Genomic DNA, 23,144 nt, shown 5'->3' with positions numbered 1-23,144 from the left:
TTTAAGTAATTTCACCTGGGTTGGGGGCTATAAATAGTGGACAATATGTGATTTATTTTCTACCTTCATTTGAGAAAGACCACGCTTGTTGGTTGAAACGTTGTGCTTATCAATAAATAATTTTCCTGAAATCCGTAGTGCCCTGAACCTTTCTCCTTTTTTATCTAATTTAATTAAACATCAAAACTCTTTGAACACTAAGATGAAGAATTATAAGGTAAAATTGAATACTGCAGGTTCTATTCCTCATACTGTATGTGTAAAATATATTTTTACCCTATGTAGAACTGAACACTGTTACATTGCTTACAGTACGTTACTACAGCTCAACCCCGTTATAGCGCGGTCCTCGGGGGCCACCCGATCCGACAGCGCTAGATCCGGGGTCGCGCTAGTTTAAAAAAAAAATGACCGCCACGCGCCCGATCGGGAGGAGGGAGGAGGGAGCCGGAAGCCAGAAGCAGGAAGCCGGCAGCCCTACACGTCCCCCAGCAGCGGCCCTCCGAGTCCAGCCGCAGCCTGCTCCTTACCTCCCCCCCACCACCGGCATCCATCCCCCTCCACCGGCATCCACCTCCTTCCCCCCCGAGGCCCCTACACCTACCGGCCCGTCGCCCCGGCATCCAGAGACCCTCCACTCCCGCCCTCAGTCTGTATGTCTCTGACACACCACTCCTACGCGGCCCTCCGAGTCCAAGCCTGCTCCTCTCTCACCCCCCCTACCAGCATCTACACCACCCCCCTTCCCACTGACACCCCCCCCCTCCTCCTCCTCCCGATGCCAGCTCCGCTCCGAGCTCAGCAGCCGACACCAAAGCTAGGGAGGGTGAGTGGGAGGGGGGGTGTGAGTGTGGTGTGAGTGTGGTGTACTGTGAGTGCTGTGAGTGCAGTGTGCTGTGAGTTCAGTGTGCTGTGAGTGCAGTGTGCTGTGAGAGTGTGTTGTGTGCTGTGAGAGTGTGCTGTGTGCTGTGTGCTGTGTGCTGTGTGCTGTGTGCTGTGTGCTGTGTGCTGTGTGCTGTGTGCTGTGAGAGTGTGGAGTGTGCTGTGTAGTGTGTGCAGTGTGCTGGTAGTGTGTGTAGTGGGCTGTGCAGTGTGCAGTGTGCAGTGAGTGCTAGTATTGTGTGTAGTGGGCTGTGCAGTGTGCAGTGTGCAGTGTGGTGGGGTGTGCAGTGGGCAGTGTGTGCTGGTAGTGTGTGTAGTGGGCTGTGCAGTGTGCAGTGTAGTGGGGTGTGCAGTGTGCAGTGTGCACACTCTAAACCTAAGGTACATAAGACCATACAAACATTCATTAACTGCAACACCAGTTATGTGGTTTATATACTTAGATGTGGATGTTTTAAGGTCTATATTGGCCGGACCATCAGGCCCCTAAAACATAGAATCCAAGAGCATGTTCGTTTGATTAAGAAAAGGGACACAATACACCCGGTCCCGAGACATTTTTCCACTTGCCCTATGGGAGGGATTCAGGGCTTTTCTTTCTCAGGCCTTGAGCATATACAGCAGCCACAAGGGGGGGAGACAGATTGAACCTCCTAAATAAGCGAGAGATGTCTTGGATCTTCTGTATGGATAGTCCCCATTCATTCAGTATTAATGTGGATTGGGAATTGGCCCATTTCCTATAGGTTCATGAGTGGTATATATTTACAATTTGTATGTGCATATCTGTCCAATGTACAATGGGTCACATAAATATAAACTGTGATAACATCTATAATATAAGGTTCCTTCTGGGACTTATTGTACATTATTGATAGATGTCGCATAGATCTGTTACTTCACCATTTGGCCCGCTTCGTTCATGACTGCAAATAGGCTATTTGACATAAGTGCTCTTTATTAGAATGTATACTGCACTGCTTTTTGTGTTCATCAAGACTTATGTGATATAGATTATGTCTACCATTATATATTATATGAATTGGTAATTATATTGACATTATGATAAAGTAAATAATACACAAAATGCAGTGACCCGGCGCTCCAGGCAACAACAATACCCCAGTCCCATACTGTATGGATGAGGAAAGTTCTTTACAATGTTCCAGCTGATGGAGAAATGATGATCCAATTTCTGGCTGTTGGTTCTAGACTCCTCCTAGTGTATGATAGACAAAAGGGAAAAGACCATTGCGCAGCTACAAGAACCAATAAATGACTCCACAACAGAATAAAAGTAATAAACTTACAAACATTCTGTGTCGTTGTTCCTTTGAGACAATCTGTGCTTTAAACCGCTTCTCTTTCGTCACTCAATATGGTCACTTCCTCAGTCCATATCGAGGGACGAAACGCGTCTGGAGAGGGAGGAGTTAGAACTGATACGACCGTCAGGAGCAGGGAGACCAGGAGAGACACCATAGTGTGACGTCACTGAGCTGTGCACGGGTTGACGGCAGTCGCTCAGAGGGGAGAGCAGAGCACAGTGTGTAGTGCTGGCCACCACAAGCTGAGTTAGAGATAGCAAACTGCAAATAGAAGAGGGGGGCCTCGTAGAGTAACTGCGTAGAGTCAGACGCCACTTCAGGGTTTGCTAAGAGTAAAAGCGCCATCATCCCGGAAGCCAGCCATACCTGATTGTTTCAAGCTGCGGACGGCACGTTGTCAGCTGTTTTAATGCAGCCTGGTTTATGTGAGTAAGCCTTTGGCTGTTTTTATCTTTATTGTAATACATTTTTATCAATCTGCACCATCATCTTTTATGTCATCTCCTTTCTGGGAACACATGGGGACCATGTCTAAGTGGTAATGCTGTGAACAGACTGAAAACTTGGATGAATGACAGACAACACGAGGGATTCGTGATATCTGAAAGAGAAGAGGTTTAAAGCACAGATTGTCTCAAAGGAACAACGACACAGAATGTTTGTAAGTTTATTACTTTTATTCTGTTGTGGAGTCATTTATTGGTTCTTGTAGCTGCGCAATGGTCTTTTCCCTTTTGTCTATCATACACTAGGAGGAGTCTAAAACCAACAGCCAGAAATTGGATCATCATTTCTCCATCAGCTGGAACATTGTAAAAAACTTTCCTCATCCATATGGACTGATCATTGGACTGGGGTATTGTTGTTGCCTGGAGCGCCGGGTCACTGCATTTTGTGTTTTATTTTCTGTAAATGAGTTTGTGAGAAATTTGTTAGGCAGAGACCCCTTTGGCAGCTTTCATTTAGCAGTAAGCTTAATATTCACTTATTGTATTTACACATTTATATTCACTCATTGTATTTACACATTTATATTTTTTGCGCTGAGCTATAGGGTTTACTATTATTATTTCTAATCATGATAAAGTAAAGTAGTATGGACTATTTCACATTAAGTGAGCGAGCATATACATCCTGATCTTTTTTGTTTCTCTATATTATTATTATTATTTACGTTATAACTTTTTTTATTTTTTGACATAGGAGTTTATTTGATTTTACGATTAAATGTTTTTCTTTATTAGTCTAGGTCAATTTTGTAATTTTCTGTATTTTATTATTATCTTTTTATTATTATTTTTCTTTTGTTCTTTTTCTTCTGTTCTATGTCTTTTACGTTAGGCTATAGATATGGGTTTGTGTATATCTTCGGAATTGCATATGATCTGTAGGATGTAATTCCCTTTTCTTGTGGGGTATTCATATTCTCATTAGAATGATGCTTGTGCATGTGTGTACAGACCTATCTTTTTTGTAAATGATTTGATCTTAGTGTAGATGCGTCTGTATACATCCGATGACAAATGGGTTTATGATATATGTATATTTTTTCTTGGTTAATGGTTTATTTATTGTGTTTTTAAAGTATGTAATGTTTTTTACCTGTATCAGTTTGATGGGATAGACCGGACACGCTGTTTTTTTTTCTAACTTTGTGATATTGTACCGCCATTGTGTGTCCAAACGGAGAAGTTATTGTATCCTTTATTTATATGCTTCCATTTGAATTTGATATATAAACATTGGGGCACGTGGATGAGGGTATAAATTATGGTGTGCATTTTGAAAGGTATTTGCTGTTCACCCGTGGCGTGCGGGTGTGTGACACTCCCTCTCTAGAAGTAATCAGGTAATCATCAGCTGTTGTAACAGCGGGGAAGGGGGGAGGTGCTGCGTACCTGCACGCAGGGGAGAGGGGCTATAAATAGCGATGTCCGGCTACCACAGATCACTCTTTGATAAAGTCCCCCTGCGGACGAAACGCGTCAGAGGATCCTCCTCATGTAATTTTACCCTTGGCTTGTATGCCGTAATAAAGTTCTTTTTTTGAATAGCACTTTGCCTCCAGCCTGATCCTGATTGCAGTGCTCGTTTCCCACTACTTTTCCTATGACTCTACGACTGGGATGGATGCACGCCACGAAGCAGAGTCCACCCCAACTAAAGCAACACACCGGAGGCTGAGCCGGTAGTGTAAGTATACACTCTAAGGATACGTGGAGACACAGAAGAATTTGGAAGCCTGCCCAGAGAGGGACCGCCGGGTGGAGTAGAAGCTCACCGGACAGGTTAGAAGGCTTTATCCCTGATAGTTGGAATACGTTTTCCTTATTTATAAGTGTTGGGAACCTGAGACATTTAAGCCTGCTTAAATATATCTATGGGGATTGGACCCCTGCCCACATTATGCTATTGAATATAGCTCACAGCACCACTGGAAGTATTAGGAGCACCCAATTAGGGAGTTTCCCTTATCCACTTTATTCAGTATCATTGGTTAATCTTCAAAATGTGCCTTAGAAAACAATTAATTACACTAGCCTCCCACACATTCGGTATACATGAATAATGCAACCATAAGCAATACGCCACTGAACAAAATGTGATTTTATTTAGTAGCTACATTACTATAATGCATGCACTCTGAAGCACAGCAACTTTACCACAATGTTAAAACAAATTACACAATAGATGGCTTATTTGTTTACACAATTTTTCTGTTTTACTTAGTGTATCAAGCAATTGCAGTGCCTTAACATATTTATATACATTATAAAAATGCCCATGAGTCCCTGCATGGAGGTCACAATCATAAACTTACCCAGCTGTCTGACAATCTTACTTTGTTTTGATTACAAATATATAAGGTTCAGTAGTTAAGGGTTCTTCATTTCTCAAATACCGATGGACCTTTTGTCAATGTCAATCCTTATTTTGTTTTCGTTACAGCTGGATAGACATGCTTAGTTGACTTTCTGTTGAGTGACATTTTTAATTGGACTAACCAAGCAAGTTATTCATAATGCACTGTAATAGTTTACATTCTCCCTGTGGTGGCAGCATTAAGGGCTATATTTACCAAGTATAGCTAAGCACCTTTCTGCAATAGAAGGTATTTTATTGCTTAGCACCGCTCAATACATATGGCCCCTAATGGTGTTCTGCAGCCAAGCTGTTAAAACACAATTTGAATCTTACTCTGTCCTAGATTTATATAACTTTTTTTTTTTACAACTTTCTGTGATACTAACTACTATAACAGGAAAAAATATAATTTAAAGCGCTAAAAATATTGCAAGGGATCACTTTAATAAAAATCTAAAATGCAATTAATAATCTAATTTTCATCAAACATATTAATAGTGCACTGATTGCACTTCAAACACATCAGTTTGATGTGTTAAAAACAAAAAATGAATTAAAAAAATGAATAAAGAAAACCTTCTCCGCGGATATTTTCTTCAAAAACATATGCAAATATACGCTCAAAACACTGTCAATATGTACTGTATATTATAAACGGTATACAGTGTTATGCTTTTCTAAAAGCTTCCTTCTCTTCTGCTCTTTCAAATGCTGTTCCCATACTGGCAATAATAAGTATAGATTTAAAGAAGAAGCACGAATAGAAAGAGCCTCCAGGTGTGGTTCGGTACATATTGTAAGATGGAGAAACAAAAGAAATCAAATGCATTTACAGTGTTTCAGCTTCCCACAAATAGTTAATCAATTTGTGCAGCGCACAAGGTCTTTACAGTATGCAGAATCTGAGAGAGGCTTCTTCTTTAAATCTATACTAATTACTGTATTTGCCTTTTTTGGATTCATAACAAAATAATTGATGATTGCATTGATACTGTATGAAGCAATCATTATATGATTTGCCAGCCACACAGAAGGAAAATGGCTGCATAAGCAGACAGAAATTATTTTCGTGGCCTTGAAAATATTTGTAATAGAAAGTTTGATAATGCAGGATCAAAATAGTGTTGCCAAATGTTACAACGGTCCTGTTCTTTTAGGCATTGATGCAAAATACATAAATAAAGATGTACATACAGGTATATCAAAATACCATGTTTCGTGGACAATTACTGTAAATGCTATTTCAAAACACAATACAGAGCATATGACATTTATTCTTCAACTAGTATTGAAAACTTTGCAGAAACAATGTATATTGCATTTCTAATACAATGTTCAAGATCAGACCTAGAACACATCACCAAAGAATCAAAACTGCACCTTTTTGTACTGTATATTATATCTAGAGCAAGGAAAAATCTTCCCACAAGTTCATGAACTTGATGATTTCTTTGCATTTGCAACTGGCAAAAACATTGCAAAGATATGAAAAAGAAAAATGTGCCAACCACGGATGTTTTACTTGAAAAGCACATTGACACTAACTTTCATGGACATTTTGCAAATATAGTAAAGAAATTATTGCACATATTTATGAATATTTGCAAATGTCATCAATATTCACATAAAAAGTTATGAAGTACAATTAGATTTACCAGTTTATGTAATTCTCTGAGCATTTATCTAATTATTATATACCAAGTTGTATTATACACTAATTCCATATAATTTCTTTTAATTAACAACCAAATTTAAAGCCTTAACAAATGTATAATATATATATATGATAAATATATATATATATATATATATATATATATATATATATATATATATATATATATATATATATATATATATATATATATATATATATATATATATATATATATATATATATATATATATATACCACTATGTATACAATTGTTTTGAAAGTAAGTATAAAATATTGTTGCAAATGAAAAAGATTTCTAGAAAGCATAAACATTTAGTATAAAACACACATTCTCATTGCCATTACTGTGCATTTTATTACAGTTCACATACAGTATGTATTATTTCCTTTATTAACAGTTAGTATCAAGTAATAGCATAAAAATACAGGTATATCCAGGAGTTTTACAGTTTTAACAACTTTGTGTGATGATTAAGTTGCACTATTTCAAAGTGGATGCAACAAAATACACAAAAATATACAGCTGGGAAAATAACTGAAAGTCTTTTTTATGTAAAAATAAATTTCTACTCTAAGTAATTTATAACCGAAGCGACCACAATATATGAACAATTTCAGAGTTTTAATTTAAGGTATTTTGGGAACCCGGAAATATTGTGTTTAGTAAATTACTGATGTGACATGCAACTCTATTCCATTCAAAAACATCTTCACTATTGAACACTCAAACACATTTATTGAACAATAGTAAACAAATATGTATCTTAAAATGTTACTACTTGTATGCTTTTATCTCTGTTTTCACCATGTCTAAACTCGTATCTATACAATGGGGTCTTATTCCTGAGAAGAGATCATTTAGTTTTAATTGAATATGTTTTACCAGAAGATAAGGTTTTCTGCTTCAATTTTGAAAACATAGAAATAAAAATTAATTAGTTGAAATGAATGTGAACTTTAGAGATATAATGTGATCCCTTTCTCCATAAAAAAATAAGTGATAGATATTACAGATGTGATATGTTTTGAATACTAAGAAATCCATAGTATGGAACAAAGTAATGTTTCCTTTAAATACATTAAGCACATGCCAGTAAGCAGTGTATTAGTTGCCTCTTCAGAGATTTTAAGCAGGGTTTCTGGTGCTACATTACAGCTCAGGCTACATAATATAGATAGATAATACATAACATCCTAAACCATTTTTGGATGGTGGTGGAGCTCAAGGCCACCATAAGGTTTGGGTGGCTGGTGGGAAGACACTTAGGCCATGAACTATACACACTATTAAAGAGATGTTGTATTCATTATACAGGCGGTCCTTAGTTATCCGCTGGAATCCGTCCCCCAAACCGGATTGAGGACTATTGCGGATCGAATGTCAATCTGCAGCGTTGATCATAAAATCATCCATTCCGATGTTGGAAAATGCGTTCCGTGGAATGCATTATCCAGCGTCGGATAATCCGTTTGACGGATAACGGACCAACGGATAGCGAGGACCACTTGCACAATCTACATGTTTAATGCTTAGTTGGCAGAGATGCAACTTAACTCTAAATAACTATACTAGTTAATTAACTAATTATATTATAATAAGCTAATATATTCATATGACACTGTTACAAATATATGAGAAGTTTAATCTTGAATTTTAGCTCTGATGGAAAAAAAAACAAATAAAGTATGAGATTAGATAGTTTGGATCAAGGCCCAACACAATTAAAAAATAACAGGTCATCTTTAGTAAGCAGCATTAATCTATAAGACCTGTTACTATAACACAATACACCATTTACTAAATATGGCCCAATACTGTATGTCTTTATTAGTAATTTGTGTAAACACAATAGTTAGAAATACTGATGGGTTACAGATGGTAACAACCAATTTAAAAAGAGCAATTTCTCTTCAGTATTGATACATATAACTTGTACACTATTTCGGACAAAACAGGCCCCAAGCACGTATGAAAACAGATTAACTCGATTGCTGGTTAAAACTGAAGATCCCTAAACTAAACAGAGTAGACCGTTTTTTCAATTACATTTCTCATCGTTAAATTGGTTCATACCAAGTAGAATGATAGTATATATTGTAAACAAAATGAATGGGGTTTTTTATTCCAAATTACAATGGTCTATTTTCCATTTTATGAGTAATCATCTGCAGACGTAATGGGAGAACTAATAAAACTAGAATTGGTAGAGGTCGCTTTGGAATTGCGACGTGAGCAACCATTGACTGTGGACTCGCTAGAAGCAGCTCTTTTCTTGTGGCTGTGAGTAGACTTGGAATTCTCTCCATCACTGGGGTCAAACACCACTGTCATGCTTGATTCCATTCTGGAAACAGTGTACATGCTACTCTGCCTGGTCGGGTTGAACCTGGTGGCTTTGAGTTCTAGCTCATCATAACTGGATACCTCAATAAAAGGGCACCATCTGAAAGCTCTTTTGAAACCAGCTCGGAACCTGTACAGAAACAAAATATAATGAATAAGTGGGAGTGGCACATTAGATGTACATACATACAAGAAGTGAGATAAAACTATGAAATACAGTAAACTATCTTATTACAGGTACCAACCATAAACTATAGAGGAAGAGGAGAGGGTAATAAGATTAAAGGAAATGTTGTAACACCTTGTAGCATTCAGAAACCTGTATTTATTATTGCATGAATTTTGGCAACAGAACTCTGATAAAGAATACATTTTAGAAATAACCCTTGAAATGCCATCCATTGTCTGGAGGTTATTTGATTATGTGTTAGAGTAGGAATTGATGTCAGTGCTTGAATTTAAAGAGAAAGGAAGAATAGATCAGAGATGAAGTTAGAAGACTTTATGATAGGATAGGATGGCAAATGTGTAAATAAAGATGGGGATTTGCACTCGGCTTGGTGTTTTGGTACTCAAGAACTTTTAGGTTTTAAGTTTGTTTTTTTCCAGGGCCAATTTGTTTGGCTTTAGTTCTGGTTTTGCATAATTTAAAATTGTAAAAAATGAATTACATCATATAGTAGGTGGGAGACGCAAAATCTTGAACTTTTCTTTTGCTGCACATGCACAATGGTCTACATCGGTGGAGTATTGTATAGGCACAGTGCACTGTCCAATATTCAAAACCTTCATATTTTGCTATCTGATAGTACTTTGCATTTACTATTTTAGTGGCTGCATTTTTCAGATTTCTACAAAGTTCAGAAATGGATTTTGTCCAGAAAGTTAAAAGCACCTTATTCAGTGAAAAGTAATGTATGGAAAGACGTGTGTCTATACAAATAAGGTCAAATAGTTATGTGGCCTTTATTACATTTTAACTGGCCTCTAGTGATACAATAATAATGGTTAGTATGTAGTGCTACATTTTAAGAGCAGGACACCTTTTTTCAGAACAATCTGATACATTTTGTAAGGTTACTGCAATGTTAGTGACATATTAGATGTGTGAGCTGAGCATCTCACTATGGAGTACTTCAATGGCTTCATTTTCAACCGTTTAACAAAAATGTTCCACTGAGTCACTATTTTTTGTTTTGCAATAGCACTGAACTCAAGTGGCATTCTTACGTAGTTTTATCTTTTTTTTGTTAACTTATGAGAGCTGCTAAGAGGTTCAAGCGGAGTATAGTAGGTTTAGCTTCAATAATACCAAACTGTTGTCATTTCAAGTATGTATTGATTTTATAACTTGATGTTACTATAAAATGAAAAATAACTTGGTTACAAATATGCTGCTAATAACAAACGGATTTTAAAGAAAGGGTTAAAGTATTTTCAACTGTATGGTTGTGACGACCGTGAGGGTTTGGCCCGGGATTAACGGGGTTACTCCCCAAGGGCCCCCCTCTAACCTCGCCAGGGAGACAAGGGGTTAACTGGGCTGAGGCCCAGAAAAGTGATTTAACCCTTGTTATAACATGAAAATGCTTATCCCCCTGTGTAAAGGTATTGTTGCGGGATCAGTGTCTGCATAACACACACCCTGGATCATAAGGGGCTAATAAGCTACAGTTTAAGAACATTCCACTGTATTGTGTCTTCTCAGGGAATCTGGACTTCAAAGGGCTTAATTGAAGTTGAATGTGAAAAGCAGAAGGGTTTTTTAGTGTACAGTATGTTAATACCTGTTTGCAGCCAGACCCTGAATCTGGGGGTGCAGCCTCCGGGGAACCCCCCAAGTACACACATATTAAAAATATAACTTTGTCATAAGGGGAACATATATTTTTGATAAAGTGCCTTTCTGGGGCAGTTTTTGAAATGTACAGGCAGAATGCTAATGGTGTGCTAATGCTAATGTACAGGCAGAATGCCTGCCCTTTTGTAATGCATGAGGAACCAAATGGTCCTGACACCTTAAAGCTGGGTTACCTCTGTATGCTAGATAGGACATCTTGCTAGGTGTGATACATAGTGATAAAAAGGTAATTACCTAATTGTTTATGCGGGAAGCTAAAAGCCCTTCAAAGGGTTCATTGATGGGGGTAGGGGTGGAGCTACCCAAGAAGGGAATCAAATGAGTAACCTTATTAAATATAAGAATATTATGAGATGTCCTTGGCTGAACATGCTAAGACTTACATATTTGTATTCGTGGGACTTCCCCGTCACCAACCGTTACAAACACTTAATATCTGGTCCTTAGTGGCTGCCAGATATTAATATCTCTATTCATTTTCATATTACACTGTAATGTTTGGTCTCTCTGCGAGCGTCAGGTGTGACGGAATGTATTAATATATCTCACCTGCCTGTATGTATTACTGATCTCAAGTTATGAGGTGATTTGCAGTAAATATGAAATTTTGGTTCAGTTCTGAGGAACCCCTGTTGTGATGAGCAGGAAAGGCTAGAATTGACATCACCTGGTCATCAAAGGCTAAGTTGCTAATTGCTTATGCTTGGCCCAACGGACAAAAGGAACTAATCAGAAAAGTGTGACCTTTCACACTGGACACTGGAAGTCCAAACTGAGCTTCAAAAGCTTCAAAGGGACTTTTGCTAGCCGTCGCGGCACCTAGGGTTAAAGAGATGAGTTTGACATAGTATATAAGTCAAAGCCACTCTTTACCCATTGTTCTTCATGTTCTTCATGCAAATGTTCTTCATGATCTTCATGTCTGCATGTCATCAGGCCTGTGTCTTTATGCAAGGTCTTGGGATGATGCAGGTTTTGCTGTATGACCTGCCTGTCTTGCTGTGATGTCAACTGATATATGGGAGAAGTGGCCCAGTCTGTATCCTGATGGCCTTCTGTCCTAATCTTTAAGTAAGTGTCTATATTTTGCCTGTTATTTGTACATTTTTTGTGTGTTCACCTATCCTAAGGAATAAATACAATTTGACATATCTAAGTCTCGTCCCAGTTCAAACCCAGGTATATATATATTTATATATAGTTTTGGTGTAAATTACAGCCTGTCACAAGCTACCGTGACAATGGTCTCTTCCTGCCCTGTTGGGTCATGAGGTATGATAAAATAGTTGATACTATCCACCACTTACAAAATATGTATGTTTGTCTTATTATTTTATAAAGGAGGTTATCTGTATCATGCATTTTTATATTAACCATGCTTACAACAAGTGCGTTTCACTATGATAAACTGCACTTAATTGTAATAAAATTAGGAGGGACAGACAGAATAAGGGCCACTCAAAGACCCTTCAGGGGCATTATTTGGCCCACCAGCAACAAGTCAACGGGTCCTTATATAGACTATGTTACTGCATATTTAAAGTAAACCACAAAAACAGCATTCCGATCCAGAGTTGCAATTTTTAGTACTATTCCAACCTTTCCAATGTTCACCAGGCTCCACTTCGGTGTCAAGTACTAGAAGTTTGCTTTGTGTGAGGAAGGCTTCTATATTCTATATTTCTCCTGATCCACACTTCCTAGTTTTCTTATTTTCATTCCTGTGACCCTTTACTCTGTCTTATACTTGGAGGGGGAACGGGAGGAAGTAGCAAACTATCTCGAAAATGTGAAAAAATCTTGCTTTCTGACATCATTGTCACATTAATTGATACAGTAAGTCTGACAATAACAGAGAGGTAAAAGTTTTGCTGATGGGAGAAACATGTTAAACTACCTCTGTCATTACAGAATAATGTTAATAGTATTATTATTATATTATAAAATCAATAATACTGAATATTCAATTCAATCACTCTCCTGGGTAAAATAATCAGAGAATCTATAAATATAGGGAGATATAACTATAAGGTAACCAATGCTCAAATTGTGTCTCTCAACACCATTAAATGTAACTATACCAAAAAATAATAATATGAAGCTAAGGTCACTAAAATAAATATTCAAGCAGAAATAAATACATTTCAATCAACCTTTTATAAATTATTCAAGTTAATCTTTGCATGAAAATGTCAGAAGCAACATAAGCATACAAAAGTATACAGAAAATACATGCATGAAAAATACCATGACAAGAATAACAAATTTAGAGAAACCTCTCCATGAATTGAAGATAAATGCTAGGCTGATAAGCCTGAAACGCTGAGTCTCTTTCCTAGGGTGTCAGCCTGGAATTTATCTTCAATTCATGGATAGGTTTCTCTAAATGTGTTATTTTTGTCACAGTATTTTTCATACGTTTATTTTTTAATATACTTTTGTATGCTTTTATTGCTCCATTTCTAATTGTAATAATTCTGACATTTTTTATGGTGTGATTATATTTGAATAGTTTATAAAATATTGATTTCAATTAATTTTTTTCTGCTTGATTATTTATTTGGGTGACCTTAGCTTCAAATTCAAGTTAAGTGAATGGATCCTAAATTGTCCTGAGCAATGGGATAACGACTTCAAAGCATATTGTACATGGTCCTTGTGATGGTGAAGGGGTAACCCATCTGGTTACCTCTGATCCATGTATTGGGATTCGGGAGTATCAGCTCTTGAGCCCAGTGATTGTCAATGCATGTCTGTAAATTATGCGACAATAAAGGATTTTTGTGTTTTTACCTTTCCAGGTGTGCCAGCAAGCAGAGATAGCAAGGCTATGTGTTTCAAGGGGGGTTTTGCAGAGAAAGTCTTGTCAGAATGTGTCTAGCTAGCCGGGTTCCAGAGTTGCTGGAGACCCCAAAAATGTACCCGGGGATCAGGACGGATCCTCAGATACATTGAGACACATTGCTCTGGCAAAATCTCCCCTTAAAAACGCTTGCGCGACTCACCGCTATGATTCCCTGCTTCAGCACAGACCAGAAAGGTAAATGGGGCATAGGGATGTGTGGTATCCCTAGAACGGTAAAGGGGTCCCTAGTATAAGAGGGGATGTCAAGTTAATGCCCATCTCACCAAGAATCCGGTATAGGGGTTCTGGGGGTACTCCAAACTACATACGTTTGCAAGAAAATCTAAGTCCGGTATAGTGTGTGGGGAATATGGCTAGTAGGAATAAAAGTGCAAGATTCTTATTCTATTCCCCATAACCATAAGACTTAGAAAAGTATAAAATATATATTTTGTTAAACAGTGGGTTTAAAGTGTGTACTGTAGTGACCACGGTTATTCTAACACAAACCAGTGGCAATCGCCAAAAAGACCCCGGTAGACTCAAGTACATGCTGGATACATGCCTTAAACTTGCCTTAAACTAGGCCCAGCATTTCTGCATTGATTAATGGCCCATCAGATTAACAGCGGGGGTCCCTGGCAGTCCCATTCAAACTGAATGGGACTGCCAGGGACCCCTGCTGTGTTAATCCTATGGGTCATTAGTCAATGCAGAAATGCCTTAAACTTGCCTTAAACCAGCCAGGTTACACCCAGCCCATACCCAGAATCTAACCGGGCTAGTTTAAGCCAAGCTTTAGAATACACGTGGTCTCGTCTGTATATGCTTGTGCACGGTATATGAGCTGGGACTTCCAGGTCCAAGGTTCAGAGAGACCATGTGGCTACCAAGCTTGGTGCCATCAAGTCTGCTCGGAAATGAAAGCTTCAGAGGTTGACAAATGTGAAAGCCATTTGGGTACCAGAGTTAGGCACAAGTACTCACGTCCTGGGATGAATGGAAGTCCTCGGACCACCATTTGGCCCAGCCAGACTTTGAGGAGCCTAACTCAGCGGATGGCTTCTGCATGACAAGTGGTAAAGGTGCCAGGTTGGCCCATGCCTTTGTCAAATTCTGAATCCACGCTTGCCCGGCTTTGGTAGACTGGCAGTGCTCTGATTGGCTGGTAGGGTATGTCCCACGCTCGGATTGGCTGTAGTATTTCATGAATAAACTCTGAAATACTATGAGTCAGTCAGCCAATCTGGAGGTGAGATTCTAAGTGCCAGAACAGCAGCAGCAAATTTGAATGTACCAAAAGATGCTCAATGAGAAATAACAGCGAGCCGGCTTCAGGTTCTGAGAATTGAATGCAGTGGTTGGGGCTGGGATTTCAAGCTGAAAATAGTTCTAGGATATTTGGAGCTAAGTTGCGATCAAGTTATTTCAACTCCTCCAGAGCAGATATAGCGGTGGCATCAGGAACTTCATGTCGATTTGAGTTACAGGACATTTCGGTACAAGTCCCGGTCAACCAAAGACTTTGTTTACGTTCTATTTAAGCTAGGAAAGTCTAATTTTCAGCCCCAGACCTCCCAGTAAGTGTGTTCTTCTTATGTATTTTGTGTTTCTTTGTGTTTAGCCTATTTTAAGTGAATAAATTTATTTTACCACCTTGTTTTGCTCAGTTTTGTGATCCCGGAATAAAAGTTGTAAATGCCTGGTCTCCCGTGACAGTCCTTTTTTTTTTTTTTTTTTTACCTGAGCCCAGTTTCCCTGATTAATTGAAAAAAAAAAAAAAAAACCTGCTATACAGATAAAAATCATAGAAATGCAGTTCATCCTATACGGTAGTCTATACCTCTGCTGTTGGCAATTTTTTTTTCTTATAATATAAAGTAGGATTTATTTCAATTTTCCCTGCAAGAAATTGCTTTTGTACATACCAACATTTTTTATTCTGCTATAAAATTCTTAAATATGAGAGAACCTAGAACATTTGGACAGGTTTTCTAAAATGAACTGCACAAGACAGGGCATACTATTATTATAAAGTTAACATTTGATATGAATAATTCCTGCACTTAAAATACATTGTTAAATGACAATGGCACTTCACACCCACAGTAAAATTGTTCATAAAGCATTTATCCTGCACCTACAGTATGTCAGGGTTAAATGTCATTGTCTGTGACCAGGACATATTTTAAAACGAGAAGTAACTGTCAATGTATTATTTCCTGGTAAAATATTTTATAAATAAAATAGAAATAACTGGCATGTGAACCATGATATATACCTGGTACCTGAGTTAGATCAAATGATATTGAACTTCTTACATGTTTCTTTAGCAAAGAAACAAAATATTAGAAACACACTAGGCAGACATACTGCACAACTGCATGTTTTAAAGAAGAGAAACATATGATAAAGTTAATCCATTCAAAGAAAGTCAGAGGAAAAATCGAGACCCTTACATAAATATATCATTATTAATTTAAAGCCTCAAATGGAGCATGAAGGCAAAAAACCCTACTGCACACTAGATCATCTATTACAAAGGTAACATTACTACACTGCTCTTATTATGGACAGGTATCACATGTGCCAGATTATTTCCAATCACTACCCACAAATGCTTGGAATCCTAATTATCAAACAGCAATTACAGTTTGGAAATTCAGCGATACTGTGTGGAACATATCCCCTACTGAGTGACTTTTTGTTGCCTCGTTAAACATTTAAAACAGTTGGATGAATTCATGAAGGGTAATTGTCATCAATCAGGCACTATATTTGATAGCTGTGGGTCTAGGGCATTTCAACATTTGTTCTTACCTTTTGTTTAGACAACAGTAAATGATGGGATTATACATGGTCGAGCTCATTGCCAGCCAAAAGATAGCCAAGTAGATTTGCTGAATATATTTCCATCTGTCCAATTTTATGTCAAGTGCCGTAACTATGAAAAAGATATGGTAGGGAAGCCAGCAAATTGCAAATGTTACCACAACCACAATCATCATTTTCACCACCTGCAATATAAGACACAAAATAAAAATGTAAATCTCTTTCTAAAGATGGAGAAAAGTACAATATATTTTGTACCGTGTTTTATCAAACATTGTGTAGTAAAGTAATAGTAATATATTGTACATTACAGTCAAAATATTACGTAACTGTTGATAGTATAAAAGAAAATACTATAGACTGTGTACAGTATATAAAGTACCTGAAGAAGTAAAACTATAAGTTATATGCTATATTAATATAGTTCTATATGAATCCTGCTCTGCACATGCCTTCTCTCCTTTTTGCTGGTTCACGATCACTGCACTCCTCTCCAGACCAGTTTGTTCCTTCCACCGTGCACCTTCTTCCCCCTCTCCTGTTTACATTTCCCCTTCATTGCTTCCCTCTCCACGACTGTGCACTCGGGAACGTTTCAGCTTGCTGTACTTATCTGATACATCTACCTACACAACCAGTAGAATAGCTTTCACTCACAGGTCATCTTACCATCTCCTCCTTTCTGCTGGCAACATTTCATCCAACCCTTATTCTATCCCTACTTACTCCCGCCTTCACCCATCTTCCTCATTTCGTCCTTCTCACCACTGCCACCACTTCAATTTATTTTCCCTGCCATCTTATCACTTCTTTTTCCTGTTCTCTTTGGAATATTTACTCCCTCCCTAAAAAGCTGCTGAACATGCATGGTTTTTTTCTGTTCCCATTCTCTGAATCTTTTATCTTCAACAGAAACTTGGCTTTATCAATCTGACTTAGCATTATAGCCTGCCGTGTTGGTTGGGTTTGGAGGTGTAGTGCATCTTGTGTCTTCTTCTTGCTGCTACCAACAACTCCCTACTCTTTACTCTCTGTCATTTTTCCTCTATATACTCCTGTGGAGTCTTTATATCAAAGTCTCCCATCTGCAAATCTGTACCAGATTTATCAAATTAAAAAAAGATCATTGCGTTCTGTTTTTTGCTCAAGTTTAGAAGCTGGGAGACTTGCATAAATTGGCCCCTTAACTTCCCCTTGTAATTATCAATGTATCACACAAACTGTACAGTATATAAATATTGTAAAAGATGCACACAACGTACACACACACACACACACACACACACACACACACACACACACACACACACACACACACACACACACACACACACACACACACACACACACACACACACACACACACACACACACAAATCATGTATAGTGGACTTATTATTCTATACAGTGCTCACTTATTGAAGCGTAACTGTCAATATCATGTCATGTGGTAGAATACCAAAATAGATATAATGGTCTAATGTTTACCGTGTTATGAGGAAGACTAGAGAATTAGCCCAATCCATACAATCTACTAAAGTACTAAATTGAAAACATTATTCTGCTTAATTCCCAAGCTTTTTTATGTTTGAAGCTACAGTCATAGCTCATACCATTTCACAGCAAGCCTAAGTAGTTGCAAGTCATTATTAATAATTCATTGCAAATTGTGCCTATTATTGTGACATTTCATGTTAACAATTTAGCTCAATCATTGCTGGCAAAGCTACAGTCCCATAGCACAAATAAAGTTCAAATGTCCCATTTCCAAGGGCTCTCCGATGCTCCTTCAGATGTGTCCAGCAAAGCAGTGGAACACACCGCTTAGATCGCCTGCATGACAAGATTCAAGTGAGCTCTGGGGTGCTGATTGGGCTTCCTTTTTCTATCTTCCCCTCTGCCATAAGAAAACATGGTAGAGGGGCCTGGGGGCTGGTGACCAAGCAGAGCATAGGTTCAGCTCACGGACCAATCAGGAAGTGAGGGCTCGCCTCCCTGGACCAATCATGGCTGGAAGCGGGTGCCCAGAGTTAAAGGGCTTTTTGGAGGGAAGCTCAAATGGGCCAATGAGCACAGCACATATCAGAGGGACTTGGCTACAGCTTCCCCTGGCTGACAGGATATCTCCTGCTGGGCAGGCACTGCTCTTGCTGGGTAGGCAGCAAATGGCTCTGGTCCTCGTTTATGCCCTCCTCCCCACCCCCCGGCCCTATATTTGCCCCTGGCCACCATCACCCTTGTCCCTGCACTTCTTTTCACTCACCAGACCTAGCAGCAATCATTTTCTCTAGACATGCGAGCAGCATTAAGGGTTTTTCAGAACTGCATGTCCAGAGACCATGGCTTTGCTTTATGTTACACTAAGCACATTTTTATACTTTTCATACATTTGACAGACAGGAATGAGCATATATTATTACATAGAATGCAAGGGGCTACCGGGCATGTAACTACAGGGTAGTGCAGGGGTCTGGTGACTAGATGTGTCCCGGGGAAGAACAGCAGGGTCCATGGACCGGGCTTGATATTTTTTTAGCAGGCACTTAGCCCTTTTGCCGTCACAGTACCATCCAGCTACTGTATACAGCACTTCACAGCAGTAACACACGTGGCATAATATTATAACGCATAAAGGGAAAATGTGCCTCAGACACAAAACAATAGGAAAAGGAGACCCTACTCCAAAGAGCTTACAATCTAAGGCCGCGGGCATAGTCAGCGCTTAGCTGCTGAGCCGCGCTCATGCTTGCCAGTGAGCCCCTGCAGCCGTAATAAGAGCGGCTTTAGCAGGGGCTAGCGAATGCTTCCGCAGGCATGCGGAGGCATAGCAGATAAAAAAAAAATTCGTTTACGCGTTGAGGAGAGTGGAAGGCCCGTCACGTGAGCGGTTCGCCCAATGAAAGCGAATCAGCTCCGTGACAACACTGGCCCACCCCCAGACATGTCCCTGGACAGCGCGCGTAGTAAGGCCAGGGAAAGCATCTGCACCTCCGCATGGCTGGAGTCTCTATGGACTCAGCCTAGGTTGTAAGTGGGGAGAACTTAAAGAAACAGAAGGAGGGTCTTCTGGTAAGTGCTTCTGCAAGGGGCCAAGGTCAGTGTATATGAGATGTACAGTGGAGCTACCCATATGCTTCATTAAAGTCTAGTGTTTTAAGAAAAGTCCTAAAGGTGGAGAGAGAGGGCATCAGTTGGATATTGAGGGGAAGGACATTCAAGAAGTGTGGGGAGGTGAGTGTGCACGGTTTTAGGTGGGAGACGGCTTTAGAAAAAAAAAGTGGTAGAGAGAAGAAATCCTTGATCAGAACGCAGGAGTCAGGAAGGTGTATAGAGAGAAATTAGGGCTGAGATATAAGGAGGGGCAGAAGAGTGTATAGCCTTAAAATAGAAGAAGGGAATTTCAGCAGGAGAGATGCTGAGACAGATTTACAAGAGGGTAAAGTGATTTTAGCAACCGCATTTAGGATAGATTGTAGGGGAGACAGTTGAGAGGCAGGAAGGTCGGACAGTAGAAGTTTATAATAGTCAAGCCGGTATAGAATTAGGGCCTGCATTAGATTTTTAGCAGAAGAGCAACAGAGAAAAGGGCATATTAGAGGAGAATGTAGGGGAGGAGTCAAATGTGACACCTACTGTAGGCAGCGTGCTTGTGATACTTGGTGTATGATAGTATTGCCAACAGTAATGTAGAAGGGAGAAGTAGGGCCAGGCTTGGGAGAAAGTATGAGAAGCTTCATCTTGGACATGTTAAATTTGAGTCGGCGGAGGGCCATCCAAGATGATATAGCGGAGAAATATTCAGAGACTTTGGTCTGCATAGCAGGTTTAAGGTCAGCGTTGAAAGGTAAATGTGTTTTGCATCAGCATAGAGGTGATATTTGAACCAATGAGATGTGATAGGCTCACCTAGAGAGAGTGTAAAGAGAAAAGAGAAGAGGTCCAAGACAGACCCCTGGAGTACACCCAAAGAAAGATCGACACATCAGGAGAAGGAGGTATTAGCAAACAAGACCCTAAAAGTATGATGAGAGAGGTAAGAGGAAATCCAGGGTAGAACTCTGTTATGGCTACCAAGGGTATGGATAATGTGAAGAAGAAGAAGGTTCAGCCTTGTGGTTCTGTCATATTTGTGGTGAGTACCCGTTACACTCTAGAGATGTTCAGAGAAGCAAAAGCAGGAAAGGAGTTGGGCGAACCTGTCAAAATTTGCAGATTTTTCCCAATTGTATGGATACATTCTGATCCGAGGAATGAAATCAGGAACCGAGTTGCATCCTCTTAAATCTGTGCAGAATGAGAGAGAGAAACAACAACAAGGGCAGTGGTCCATGTACCAGTGGATTTTCCTATTACCAACTGTAAGAGTAGCTGTAGTACTGTGGCTGTGCAACACCGTTATGTGTATTCCTCAGAAACCTGCTGCTCTGTTTTAGAAGAAGCAGGTAGGACTGAGGTTTTGGAGGCTGTTGCCTACTTGTTGTTGAGTGAGTTTCGGTCAGGGCTAAATTTCTCAGTAGCTATTTCCTCTGTGTCATTGACCATTGATTATATATGTATACTCACAGAGATTGATGATGCTACTTGTGACCAGAGCCAGCTGTTGTTTGAACAGATGTGTCAGCAGGAGATACCGCAGCACTTGTTACATGTGCAAGCAAGTCTGGCAGGTGTCAGGGTTGATTGAGCAGGGCCCAGTTCTATCCTGTTGTGTTACCCCATTACAGGTTTTAATCTGTGTTGTTGGATCTGGTTTCAGCTGACCCATATGAGTTTGCTCCATCCAGCACCTCAACTGCTTCTCTAGGTTTGGCAAAGTAGCATCATTAGGAGGTGATGTTGGGGTTCAAGAGGTGGAACCCCAGGCAAGAGGAGTAGGTAAAGTAGTAGGGAGCACTTCCATCAGTGATGTGGTCACGATTACTGTAAGCCCATATTGTATAAGGAGTGCATCAGTTGAAGTTGAAGAGGGTGAGGGTAACATTGATGATGGCTCTTCTGATGATTTTAGCGAAGAGCATCTGGGAGAAGGTTAGGTGGAGGAATGCAGACATGCCTCTCTAAAGACGTCATGGTTGTAGTCCCAGATATTGACCTTTGTTGTATTCCAGCCTCCCTCCTAGCTTGCAGGCCTCACTGGAGTGAAGTCATCTGCCTAGAGGAGCCACCACCCATGGTATGTGAATATTTCCAATTGTCCTGCGATGGCTCAGTGAGTGACTCTGCAGGGGTACATTGTGTGCTTTGTGGAGCTGTTGTGCATAGGAGCAGGATTGGAGGTTGCCTGGAGATAAGTTGTCTGCAGAAAAACTTGCAGGAACAACCCCTATGACCTCGGGGAGAGGCAGCGTCAACGAACCTATGCATTTTCACATTGTCTCCAGATGTGATGATCCTGCCCCAGGTAATTGTGGAAAAGCCATAACCACCCTCCGAAAGGTAGTGGCCATCCACTGCTACTCCTCGATTGAACAGCAGGCCCAGGCAGGCTACCCAGTCTGCCACTGCTGTGAGAAGTGACTGTTGCTTCTCTACCCATCTGTGGAACATCCTCCTTCTCCCCCACATCTACCACCACCCCAAACAGAATGAGGCAAGGAAGAGAGAACTAGTAGGCTTTAGAGTGGGATAATGGCTGTTGCCAAAGTACAGAGTGTATCAATTTGCATGGCATTTGTGATGATGCATTACATTTACTGTGGGTAAGTTGTAGGTGAGGAACTTGATGTGCGAATATAAGTAATTGGCTGCATCACCCCCAGCAATTTCACCATTTGGAACCGTCATTGTACACTGGCGACACACTTTATTCGAGCTCGGCTAGTCCCACGAATTCGGGTATACCCGGGTGTATTGAGGTTTGTGACTGTTTTCTGCCCGAGTGCATTGGGTTATTTTCCAGGCAGGGATTGAAGCATTTTATTCCCGCTGGCTGCAATACTGCACAGTATATATATATATACTGCATTACAATTCATGAATTTATGCCATCTGGTAGACACGCGAAGCATTGCAGCCTATTAAATCCTAATCATTATCATTTAACAGATCAGCCGCCCGTCAGCCAGGCATGAACCCAGGCTGGGAAGGCAAACGCGACGGGGCTTGTCAGAGGTGAGGAGCGGCGCATTCCAGGTATCTGCCAGGTACATACTGGGTATTTGCTCGAATAAAGTGTGTCGGTGCAGTAGACCTCACAGCGTGCCACAAATCCTGTCCCTGTAGTTGTGCTTCCTCAAGTACATGGTGATGGAGATGCTTTGTCTTCTCCATCCTCTCCCTGAAAGCATATGGCTCAGTCCCAATTAAATTCCTCTTACCTTCCTTTCCAAATACTTCTTCCTGGTCTGACATAGCCAGCTTGGCTAAAGCCAGGAGCAGGAATGTCACTTGTTGCTAGGGGCCACTGGCCAATGGCAGTACTGAAACTAAATATGTATAAATGTAACCCTCCTTGAAACTAATTGACACTATTGTTGTTATTAATATAATATTATTAATAATAAATATTA

General features: G+C 39.8%; 1 protein-coding gene across 1 annotated transcript in view; it reads right to left on the bottom strand.

Moving 5' to 3' along the window:
* Positions 1-6,992: 6,992 nt before the first annotated feature.
* The window catches only part of TACR3 (tachykinin receptor 3), a 185,227-nt gene continuing 169,075 nt past the window's right edge, over positions 6,993-23,144 (bottom strand). Inside the window, exons 4-5 of the mRNA XM_075608922.1 lie at positions 16,624-16,820; positions 6,993-9,227 (exon numbers count right to left, since the gene is read on the bottom strand). Coding sequence (XP_075465037.1) covers positions 8,906-9,227; positions 16,624-16,820 — 519 coding nt within the window. The 3' untranslated portion in view covers positions 6,993-8,905. The remainder of the gene's footprint in view (positions 9,228-16,623; positions 16,821-23,144) is intronic.

The sequence above is a fragment of the Ascaphus truei genome, chromosome 1, assembly GCF_040206685.1.
Source record: "Ascaphus truei isolate aAscTru1 chromosome 1, aAscTru1.hap1, whole genome shotgun sequence".
NCBI lineage: Eukaryota > Metazoa > Chordata > Amphibia > Anura > Ascaphidae > Ascaphus > Ascaphus truei.
Note: the sequence above shows the minus strand (reverse complement) of the source record. Positions and strands in the feature narration are given on the sequence as shown.